This window comes from Colobus angolensis, unplaced genomic scaffold (assembly GCF_000951035.1).
Source record: "Colobus angolensis palliatus isolate OR3802 unplaced genomic scaffold, Cang.pa_1.0 Scaffold109, whole genome shotgun sequence".
Taxonomy (NCBI): Eukaryota; Metazoa; Chordata; class Mammalia; order Primates; family Cercopithecidae; genus Colobus; species Colobus angolensis.
In genome coordinates this window covers 1260267-1272423 of record NW_012111919.1, presented here as the reverse complement: position 1 = coordinate 1272423, position 12157 = coordinate 1260267, and the positions used below count along the sequence as shown (strand labels likewise).

Genomic DNA, 12157 nt, shown 5'->3' with positions numbered 1-12157 from the left:
GATGGTCTCGATCTCCTGACCTCGTGATCTGCCCGTCTCGGCCTCCCAAAGTGCTGGGATTACAGGCTTGAGCCACCGCGCCCGGCCTCCCAACTGTCTTTTAAGACTTTAGTTTAAAATTTGATAATAGGATAATTATAAAACCCTTTCCTTCTAGTGAATAGGTAAGGTTTATATTTCATTTGTTTTTGTAATTTTTAAAGCATATTTCTCTGGAGAAGATATATAAGGCTTATAGTTCCAAAGAGGTAAAAAAAATTCATTTTTTTAATAGGAAAAGATACAGTTACCAAAGATAATGGCATTCGTCCTTCCTCACTGGAGCAGATGGCCAAACTAAAACCTGCATTCATCAAGCCCTACGGCACAGTGACAGCTGCAAATTCTTCTTTCTTGGTAACTGTCAATGCTATTTGTATTTAGTAGTGACTTTTCTATTTCTGTACTCTCCGTAGAAAAGCCTAATATAAATTTTAGTGTGTGTGTGTTATGAATAGAGGGTAAAAATATAGTTATTCATTTTAACGTGAAAGTGGAGTCATTAAAAAAAATGGAATCATGGTTTTAAGGCCGGAGAAGTCACCTAATCCAGCCACCATTCTGCTACAAAAGCTCTTTTCTTCAGGCACTTAACCAGTCAGAAAACTTCTATTGCTTATGATGGGCCCTGGAAATGAAAAGAATAGACAATTGCAATATAGTGAGATGCTGTGATGGCTGTAAGCATAGGCGTAGGCTTAGGTCAAACCCCTGACACAGATCGGGGGATAGTCAGAGAGTCTTCTTGGAAGAGGTAACACTTGAGCAGCAAATCTTGAAGGAAAAGTGAAAGCCAACTCAGGAAGGATTTTAAAAGGCATTCCAGGCCAGGCGTGGTGGCTCACGCCTGTAATCCCAGCACTTTGGGAGGCTGAGGCAGGCAGATCACCTGAGGTCAAGAGTTCGAGACCAGCCTAGCCAACATGGAGAAACCCTGTCTCTACTAAAAATACAAAATTAGCCAGGTGTGGTGGCGCATGGCCTGTAATCGTACCTACTCAGGAGGCTGAGGCAAGAGAATTGCTTGAACCTGGGAGGAGCGGAGGTTGCAGTGAGCCGAGATTGCACCATTGCACTCCAGCCTGGGCAACAGGAGCGAAACTCACCTCAAAAAAAAAAAAAAAGGCATTCTGTACAAAGGGAACAGCAAATGCAAAATCAAGGAAGTATGAGAGCAAGGGGTTCTTTGGGGGAAAAGTTAGGTTGGAGCATAAGGTATGAACTGGGAGGTTGTAGAAGACAAGGAAAAGCAGGCAGAAAGAGTAACAGGATACCTCTTCCAGCTCTGATTGTTAGAAAACTGCTTTACTAGGCCCGGGCGCAGTGGCTCACGCCTGTAATCCCAGCACTTTGGGAGGCTGAGACGGACGGATCATGAGGTCAGGAGATCGAGACCATCCCGGCTAACATGGTGAAACCATCCCGGCTAACATGGTGAAACCCCGTCTCTACTAAAAATACAAAAAAATTAGCCGGGCGTGGTGGCGGGTGCCTGTAGTCCCAGCTACTCGGGAGGCTGGGGCAGGAGAATGGCGTGAACCTGGGAGGCAGAGCTTGCAGTGAGCTGAGATCAAGCCACTGCACTCCAGCCTGGGCGACAGAGCGAGACTCCATCTCAAAAAAAAAAAAAACAAAAAAAACTGCTTTACACTGACACCAATATTATTTTCCTGTAAGCATCATGGAACAAATCTACCACTGTTTGTTTTGTGTGTGTGTGTGTGTGTTTTTAAGTTATCAACATGTAGCTTCATATCCTTCCTTGCTTTTCTGACTCCTCAGTTAAACATCTTTGTTGATTCTGCTGCTGCTTGTAAGATGTGATTTCTCTTCTCTTACCACCTTGGATATAGTCTTCTGGATATAGGCCATCTGGTCAAAGTTTCTTTTACAATGTAACTCTCCTACCTGGCCATAAAGTCTTGAAAACATAGGCAGATGTTTAACATATTTGCCCATGGTAAATGACTAATTAATGCCTGCTCTTGATAGGCCAGGGGAGTGGACTCTAGAGTAGTTCCAACAGTGTGGAACACCACCCTGTTAATCCCAGGTGGTGAAGAGCTGGTTAGGTTGGTCATTTGCAAAACCAAATTGGATGATAGAGCCATGTGGCATGGACTACACATCAGATCTGCATCCTTTTGATTACTTCCAGGGTATGCTTAAGGTCCAGGTTTATTTAGTGAGAATCAGAGACAAATCATCAGAGGTGACACATCACAATACATGGATTTTGGGGACTGCATTAATGCCCCACATTCATTGCAATTTTGCACAATGGCACACTGAACCTGTTATTAATGTAATATCTGTAAACCATTTATTCCAAATGGTCACCTGTGCCTCCAGACTTTATGGACACCCTATTGGTGGCTACACAGTCTCTTCAGGGTTGCCGAGTTATAAAAATATGACAGAATATGGTAGAACTTATTTTGATTTTACAAATTATGAAGAATAGTTTCCTTTTCTTTGGAATTCTGGACTTCTTGGGGGAGCTTTTCTTTTTCGAAGTATGGTAAAGGATGTTTTTTCAGTAGTACTTCTTTGTCCTCCAGCTTCTCGGTTGTCATTTGGGAAGAAATGTATGGGGTGTATCCAAAGAGGGAAGATTGTGGTTCTAATGTCCTCAGCTGGTTCTCCCATTGGTTTGCTCATTATAGAATATATAAGTCGAATAAAATGACCTATAAGCCATGGGCAGAAAGCAGCTGAGAAACAGCCCAGAAAATGTAAAAATAAATAAGAGATATGTTTATTTTGGTTAATATTTTGTGCCAAAAACTAAAAACTTTGGCTTAAATAAGTATTTTTTATGAGCACTTCTTTCTTTTTTTCTTTTTCTTTTTTTTTTTTTTGAGACAGAGTCTCGCTCTGTCACCCAGGCTGGAGTGCAGTGGGGTGATCACAGCTCACTGCAACCTCCGCCTCCCGGGTTCAAGTGATTCTCCTGCCTCAGCCTCCCGAGTAGCTGCGACTACAGGTGTGTGCCACCACACCTGGCTAAGTTTTTGTATTTTTAGTAGAGATGCGGTTTCACGGTGTTAGCCAGGATGGTCTTGATCGCCTGCCTCATGATCTGCCCGCCTCAGCCTCCCAAAGTGCTGGGATTATAGGCATGAGCCACCACGCCTGGCCATGAGCATTTATTTCTAAAGTTACTTCTTCTGTTGATTCATTTTGATTATTATGGTACTTTTGAACAGCCTTCTCTACCCTCATCCTCCAAAAATTAGTCTGTGTGTGTATGTTTGAATTATGATTTAATGATGGATACAGCGAAGTAAGTGTTATTATACAGAATCACTGTATAAGTCTAATGAGTTAATAGATTCAGGTACAGAATATATAAGCTGGCTGGAGAAAGACCTCCAGATAGGCTGAAGAATGTTAACATCGTGCTGATTAACATTTCAGACTGATGGCGCATCTGCAATATTGATTATGGCAGAGGAAAAGGCTTTGGCCATGGGTTATAAGCCGAAGGCATATTTGAGGTAAAGTAAATGTTCAAACGAATCATCTCTGATTTCTTTATTACCAGAGCTCACCTCTCTATTTTTTTACCTAGGGATTTTATGTATGTGTCTCAGGATCCAAAAGATCAACTGTTACTCGGGTAGGTAGCTGTTTGTGTCCTTGGACTGTAATCACAAGTATTTGATTGCTCACGTTTTATTATACTTGTTAATAAATGGTTAACACTGGTTTATTATTTATTTATTTATTTATTTATTACACTGGTTTGAGAGTATATTAAGCCCTGAGTTCATAATTGGTTTATGTGGTAGTTTTTTTTTTTTTTTTTTAAATAATAGTAATCTGGCCGGGCACAGTGGCTTACACCTGTAATCCCAGCACTTTGGGAGGCCAAGGTGGGCAGATCACAAGGTCAGGAGATTGAGACCATCCTGGCTAACACGGTGAAGCCCTGTCTCTACTAAAAATACAAAAAAATTAGCCGGGCATGGTGGCGGGCGCCTGTAGTCCCAGCTACTTGGGAGGCTGAGACAGGAGAATGGCATGAACCCAGGAGGCGGAGCTTGCAGTGAGCCAAGATCGCACCACTGAACTCCAGCCTGGGTGACAGAGCGAGACTCTGTCTCAAAAAAATAAATAAATAAATAAAATAATAGTAATCCTTTCTGTTGGTATATCATTTTAATAGTTTTGGATTATTTTCCATTTTTTCCTTTAAGTTTTACATATATATATATGGATGCACACAACTTACATTTTTTTCATGAAGTTATCGTAGGCGTTTTTTCATATGGCTACACACCCTGCTACACAGTCTTCCTAATATAGCCTTTTATAAAAGCCTTCCCATGTTTAGACTCTGTTCTGCTCCCTCAGAAGACTGTAGCCTCACTGGCCTCCACTGTGACGTTCACATCAGTCAAGCCCTTTCCTTTGTCTTGCTCTTTGAACTCTGTTCTTCAGTTCTTCATGTTATTAGCTTGTCCTTATCCCTCATTGTTTGTTTATTATCAGTTTCTCTGACTCTGCAACATAATAAGGGTAGAGGGCATGTCTGTACAGTTTCATTATTTTATCTTTAACATTTAATTAATCAATACAGAAAAACCAAAGAATGAGTGAAAAGACATTAGAGTACCTATGTTAAACTCAGTTTGGGGAATATAAAGAAGCTCTTAGTTTAAAAATTAAAGTTTTAAGATATTACTTATTTTTTCTTTTCAGACCAACATATGCTACTCCAAAAGTTCTAGAAAAGGCAGGATTAACCATGAATGATATTGATGCTTTTGAATTTCATGAAGCTTTCTCGGTAAGTCATTTGAAAGACACATATGAAGGGACTAGAGTCATAAAAAATGTCGTCTATATTTGTGGGAGCGAGCACGGCATGGTTTATGATGTGAGTAGAGCAGGAGTGGACCTATATATTTTAAGTACTGACTCACACTGCTGGGAGGTACCCGAGGGGAGGGAAGGAAGGGCCACACATACAATGTTGGAGAACATACCAAATTGTTTCTTTAGGAAATTCTCATTGAAAACTGATACAAAGATTTGTTCAACTTTACTTTTTTTTTTGAGACAGAGTCTTGCTCTGTTGCACCCTCTGGAGTGCAGTGGCGCGATCTCAGCTCACTGCAACCTCTGCCTTCTGGGTTCAAGCAATTTTCTTGTCTCAGCCTCTCGAGTAGCTGGGATTGCAGGTGCCTGCTACCATGCCCGACTCATTTTTTAAATATTTTTAATAGAGACGGGGTTTCACCATATTGGTCAGGCTGGTCTTGAACTCCTGACCTCAGATGATCCACCCGCCTCAGCCTCCCAAAGTGCTGGGATTACAGATGTGAGCCACTGCGCCCGTCCAATTTGCTCAACTTTAAACCATACCTACAAGTTGTTAAACTTTCACAAACCGTGCCTATAAGAAAGCGTAGAGGAACATGAATAACAAGGTTCTTATTCAATTATTTTCTCTTCCAGGGTCAGATTTTGGCAAATTTTAAAGCCATGGATTCTGATTGGTTTGCAGAAAACTACATGGGTAGAAAAACCAAGGTGAGTTTCTGATTTTAAAAAATGCTTGAATTTTCAAAGCACGTTAATAATTGGATCTTAGTTACCTGTTCTTAAGAATATGAAGGAAAAGCTTCTCTTTCTTTTGAAGAATTTTGTCTTTCATTAAAGATATTAAAGATATTTATTTCTTAGTGTAAGGATAGAAATTCTTGTTTCATTAAATATATTTATTTCTTAGTTTAAAAATAGAAATTAGCAAAATTAAAATTCTATGTTATCTTTTGTTCCTTGCATTCTGGCATTAGATGAAAAATAAATGGACTCCTGACTTTTAATATTGACCTAGACTTACTTTCTTTTGCAGTAAAATTATTTGTAATATGTCTGATGTTAGGTATTTTCCTTTATCCCTCTTACTTCATGGTACTAAGAGCCTGGCTCAATTCTGATCTTAAGTAAACTTATCTTTACATTTGTGTCTTTGTGGGAGCCAGGTTGGATTGCCTCCTTTGGAGAAGTTTAATAACTGGGGTGGATCTCTGTCCCTGGGACACCCATTTGGAGCCACTGGCTGCAGGTTGGTCATGGCAGCTGCCAACAGATTACGGAAAGAAGGAGGCCAGTATGGCTTAGTGGCTGCCTGTGCAGCTGGAGGGCAGGTACGTTACCGTGGTGTCATAGGACCCTCCAGAGAGTCATTTTCTTGGAATGACTAGAATGTATGATTTAGTTTGAAACCTTCTTAAAGCAATATTTTTGATGACCTGGGGGTGGGGAGTGGGGAGGGATAACAGCTTTAATTCTGATAATACTTTTTGTTTTTTGGGTTTTTTTTTTTTTTTTTTTTGAGACAGGGTCTTGCTCTGTCGCCCAGGTTGGAATGCAGTGGTCATATCTTAGCTCACTGCAACCTCCACTTCCCGGACTCAGGTGATTCTTGTGCCTCAGCCTCCCGAGTAGTTGAGATTACAGGCGTGCACCACCGTGCCCAGTTAATTTTTGTATTTTTAGTAGAGACAAGGTTTCGCCATGTTAGCCAGGCTGGTCTCAAATTCTGGACTTCAAGTGATCCACCCACCTTGACCTCCCAAAGTGCTGTGATTATAGGCATGAGCCACCATGCCCTGCCATAATTCTGGTAATTCTTTGGAAGGAAACTGCTATTTAAACCCAAGCTATTTTTCCCAAATATAATGTTTATTTTTTACTTACAAATATATGCTGATTTTGAAAATTGTGGAATATATGAATGGAAAAACTTAGAGTCATCTATAATCTCCCCATCAGACATTATCATTATTCACATCTTGATATATTTTCTTCTTTAATAATAAACTTTTATTTATCTAGTCACCATAAGACTTTATGAAATCTCTCCAAGAGAGAAACTGTCTTTCTAGAGAACTGAATTATACCTTAACTGGGGAGTTAATTTACTTCTGGATAACTTACTGCTGTTCAGCTGGGGAAGTATATTGTTGACAGATTTTTTTCCTTTCTACTTCGCTTGCATTACAGACCCAACTTCCTGACTGCTGTAGCATCTCACTCTAGGAATAAAATCCAAAAGGAAGATTGTAGTTTGTTTTTTGTTTGTTTGTTTTTTGAGACAGAGTCTTGCTCTGTCCCCCAGGCTGGAGTGCAGTGGCGCCATCTCGGCTCACTGCAACCTCTGCCTCCCAAGTTCAAGCAATTCTCCTGTCTCAGCCTCCTGATTAGCTGGGATTACAGGCGCTCACCACCAAGCCCGGGTAATTTTTTTGTATTTTTAGTAGAGATGGGGTTTCACCGTATTGGCCAGGCTGGTCTCCAACTCCTGATCTCAGGTGATCCGCCTGCCTCAGCCTCCCAAAGTGCTGGGATTACAGGCATGAGCCACTGCGCCTGCCCTGTTCTTTTTTTTTTTTTTTTTTTTTTTAACAATGTGAACAGATTTTCTCTTCCTCTAGATTAGAGAAACTTCCTGTTCCTGATCAAAATGAATAAATATTTAAAAGCATAAACAGGCCGGGTGCAGTGGCTCACGCCTGTAATCCCAACACTTTGGGAGGTTATCTCACGCCTGTAATCCCAACACTTTGGGAAGTTGAGGCGGGTGGATCACTTGAGGTCAGGAGTTCAAGACCAGCCTGGCCAACATGGTGAAACCTTGTCTCTACTAAAATTACACAAATTAGCCTAGCATGGTGATATGTGCCTAGAATTCCAGCTACTCGGGAGGCTGAGGCAGGGGAATCGCTTGAACCCAGGAGGTGTAGGTTGCAATTAGCCGAGATGGCGCCACTGCACTCCAGCCTGAGTGACAGAGAGGGACTCTGTCTCAAAAATAAACAAAATAAATCTCACATTTAAAAGCCCTTTTTCATGAATTTTCATCAGAGACTTTGCAGAAACCAAGGGGTCAGTTATTTATCAGTTGGAACATTTTGGACTTTATGATCAGAAATGTTTTTTAATCTGTGTAACTTCATCTACAGAAAACTATGGTCCATTAAGAGTTGAGCTATCCCTCTATCTCTCCATGCCAGACTTCTACCAGGGAGGTAACCTGTACACATTACTCACGAGCATAGTGCGTAATCCACATAGGGTAATGTCTGCAGATTTGAGTATGTGTTCCATAATTCTTTATCTAGCATGTAGAGTATAAATGAGACAATATTGGATGCTTTTATGGATGAACAAAGAATGATACCTAGCACCTTCTAGAAGTTTTTAGTATAGTGAAGAGAGAAGATAAGATGCATCTGAGAAACTAGATTAAACTTGACATTGTTTGATCAAGAGCCATGTGAGTAATACCAACATGACTGGAGACAGGAGAAATCTATCATGGTGAATCTAGAGCAGGGTTTCTCAACTTTGGCACTAACATTTTGGGCTAAACAATTCTTTGTTGTGGGGGGCTGTGCTGTGTGTTGTAGGGTGTGCAGCATGGCCTCTACCCACCAGATAGCAGTAACAACAAGCTCCTCCCCACCTCTGCCCCATGTGCACACAGTTGGCGTGACCAAAAGTATCTCCAGGTGTTGCCAAATCTGATCTAGAGCAAGAAAAAACATGGAACATGAAAACTGTATGTTTAAAATCAAGCTAGAGAGGGCTGGGCATGGTGGCTCATGCCTGTAGTCCCAGCATTTTGGGAGGCTGAGGCAGGTGGGTAGCTTGAACCCAGGAATTCGAGACCAGCCTGGGCAACATGGCAAAACCTCATCTCTACCAAAAATACAAAATTTAGCCAGGTATGATGGCATGCACCTGTGGTCCCAGCTACTCAGGAGGCTGAGGTGAGCTGATTGCTTGAGACCGGGATGTTGAGGCTGCAGTAAGCTGTATTCACGCCACTGCACTTTAGCCTGGGTGACAGAGTGAGACCTTGTCTCAAAAAGCAAATAAAGAAATTAAAGTAAATAAATAATAAAATAAGCAAGCCAGAGAGGAGTATTCTACGTTATTACGAATTCTTTCAGGACAACCCCCAAGTCAGTCAAACCTTCCTATCCCTGCTTTTTTGTCTGCTTGTGCCTTTTCAGCGTACTTTACATGCCAGACATGGTAGCTCATGCCTGTAATCCCAGCACTTTGGGTGGCTGAGGTGGGCAGATTGCTTGAGCTCAGGAGTTCAAGACCATCCTGGACAACATGGCAAAACCCCATCTCTACTAAAAATACAAAAACTAGCCGGGCGTGTTGGTGCATGCCTGTAGTCCCAGCTACTTGGGAGGCTGAGGTGGAAGTGTCACCTGAGCCTGGGAGGTTGAGGCTGCAATGAGCCGTGTTCAGGCCACTGTACTCCAACCTGGGTGACAGAGGGAGACCCTGTTTCAAAAAAACAAAACCAAACAAACAAGCAAAAAAAACACAAAGTACCTAATAGTTTGTTTTGAACTCCAGTGTATACTTGATTGAGGACAAAGACCACATAGCAAATCTTTAAACCTACACAGTGCTCAACTTGGCACTTTGTAAATAATAGTTTCTTTTATTTACTTTTTTGTTTTTTAGAGACAGAGTGTCTAAAAACTCTATGCTAGGATTTAGACTCATCTAAACTAAGGACATAGCTAGTACATAGCACTGTGTATAGTGCTGGATAAAATATATTCTACTTCTGGCCGGGCGCGATGGCTCAAACGCCTGTAATCCCAGCACTTTGGGAGGCCGAGGCTGGTGGATCACGAGGTCAGGAGATTGAGACCATTCTGATTAACATGGTGAAACCCCGTCTCTACTAAAAATACAAAAAGAAATTAGCCAGGCGTGGTGGCGGGCGCCTGTAGTCCCAGCTACTCGGGAGGCTGAGGCAGGAGAATGGCATGAACCCAGGAGGCGGAGCTTGCAGTGACCTGAGATCGCACCACTGTACTCCAGCCTGGGCGACAGAGCGAGGCATGAAGAAGGGACAAGCCCAGACTTTGGAATCATCTAGACCTGGTTTCAAATCCTGGCCCTGTTACCTTAATAGCTTTGTGATTTGGGTGAGTCACTTAACCTTTCAGAGCCTCAGTTTTCCCCTCTAGAAACTTACTTTTATTGGTATTTGCTGTATCATGTTTGTTTTACTGTATTGATATTTGCTGTATCATGCTTTTTTAGTTAAAAAAGCCCCTGGATTTCTCATTTTAACAGCATCCATTTGTAGAGCATCACTAGGAATTAGATTCTGTAGTAGACAGAGCCTGATGCATATATGTATACATGTATATATGAATGTATATAAATATGTGTTTGTGTATATATATACACACATACACAACTATACTGTATGTTATGTAATGTCCACAAAAACTCTATGAGATAGACACTATGAGCCCCATTTTGTAAAAGAAGTTCCAGTTTAGACTGACTACAAAGTTTCCCAGGATCACACAGTGATTGAATGGCAGAGCCAGGATCCAACTCCAAAGCCTGTACTTTTCTCATTATTCTCTGCTGTCTCTGTACTAACTGGATTCATCACCATTCATTGCTCTAATTGGACTTTGTTTTCTTTACAGGGCCATGCTATGATAGTGGAGGCTTATCCAAAATAATAGATCCAGAAGAAGTGACCTGAAGTTTCTGTGCAACACTCACACTAGGCAATGCCATTTCAATGCATTACTAAATGACATTTATAGTTCCTAGCTCCTCTTAGGAAAACAATTCTTGTGGCCTTCTGTTAAATACTTTGCACTTAAGCCTTGCCAGTGTTCTGAGCTTTTCAGTTATCAGTTTACTGCTCTTTCAGGGATTTCTAAGCCACCAGAATCTCACACACACATGTGTAGGGGGTTGTTTTTGGTCTCTGTTGTCACTAAAGACTAAATGAGTGTTTGCAGTTGGGAAAGAGGTCAGTTGAGATTTGGAAGTCATCTTTGTAATATTTGCAAATTATACTTGTTCTTATCTGTGTCCTAAAGATAAGTGTTCTCTATAAAATACAAACCAATGTGCCTAATTGTGGAAAAATAATTCAGAATCTAAACACCACTGAAAACTTATAAAAAATGTTTAGATACATAAATATGGTGGTCAACTTAATAAAGTGGAGAAATATTGGAGACCTGTTTACCTCATTTTTTATTGGTCAGGGGAGGGTAGTTCTCTTGGCTTAGGACCAGATTTTGCCTTTAATTACTCATTTATAACTTCTAACTATTTTGGTCAATGGTGAGACTGCTGGGAACATAAAGACAATCCTGTTTATTTATCTTATTTTATTTATTTTTTGAGATGGAGTCTGTGTCCCCTAGGCTGGAGTGCAGTGGTATGATCTCGGCTCACTGCAAGCTCCGCCTCCCCAGTTCAAGCAATTCTTCTGCTTCAGCCTCCCGAGTAGCTGGGACTACAGGCACCCGCCACCACACTTGGCTAATTTTTGTATTTTTAGTAGAGATGGTGTTTCGCCATGTTGGCCAGGCTGGTCTTGAACTCCTGACTTCAGGTGATCCATCTGCCTCGGCCTCCCAAAGTGCTGGGATTACAAGTGTAAGTCACTGCGTCCAGCCTGACAGTCCAGGCTGTTTTAGAATAGCACCTTTTGTTTTCCCCACTGCTGAACTGCAGAACATTTATTTCACTTTTTGGACATGCTTCTGTTAGCCAGGATTTAAGTAAAGTGTAAAGAAGATTTTTATTTTAATCAACTACTCTAAATCCTCTCAGATTTTTGACAGCTACCCTGTACTAAATAACATGGATGCTAGTGTTTAAAGAAATACTGGCTTCTTTTTGTGGACATTTGTGTGACTGTTGCTTAGGTCTATGCAAGTTACTGGGAATCAGAATCACCCTGTAGTTCAGGGACAGATTGGGCAGGAGACCTAGTCCTAACCTCTTAAAAGGATATTTGAGAGTCTCAGCATCATTTCCTCATGGTTTCCTTGGTAATTATAATGTGAGTTTTTAATACTGAAAACCATTATATTTACATATATATCACAAAAATCAGGTATAAATAAATTAAATATAAAAACCTTAAAATTTAGAAAAAAAATAACCCTGTGACCTTAGGTTGAAGGGAGAGAGGGATTTCTTGAAGAAGGCATTGAAAATACTAATCATGAAGGATCTATAAATTTCCCTGTGTTGAAATAAGAACTTTTTTTTTTTTTTTTTTTTTTTAACAATGTGA

General features: G+C 40.9%; 1 protein-coding gene across 4 annotated transcripts in view; it reads left to right on the top strand.

Annotated features, from left to right (window-relative positions):
• Positions 1-11084, top strand: part of HADHB (hydroxyacyl-CoA dehydrogenase/3-ketoacyl-CoA thiolase/enoyl-CoA hydratase (trifunctional protein), beta subunit) — a 51143-nt gene extending 40059 nt beyond the window's left edge. For all 4 annotated transcript variants that reach the window (XM_011950324.1, XM_011950316.1, XM_011950333.1 and 1 more), the window contains 7 exons: positions 275-396; positions 3460-3539; positions 3614-3661; positions 4747-4834; positions 5506-5580; positions 6036-6200; positions 10539-11084. In XM_011950324.1, coding sequence (XP_011805714.1) covers positions 275-396; positions 3460-3539; positions 3614-3661; positions 4747-4834; positions 5506-5580; positions 6036-6200; positions 10539-10574 — 614 coding nt within the window. In that variant the 3' untranslated portion in view covers positions 10575-11084. The remainder of the gene's footprint in view (positions 1-274; positions 397-3459; positions 3540-3613; positions 3662-4746; positions 4835-5505; positions 5581-6035; positions 6201-10538) is intronic.
• Positions 11085-12157: the final 1073 nt, after the last annotated feature.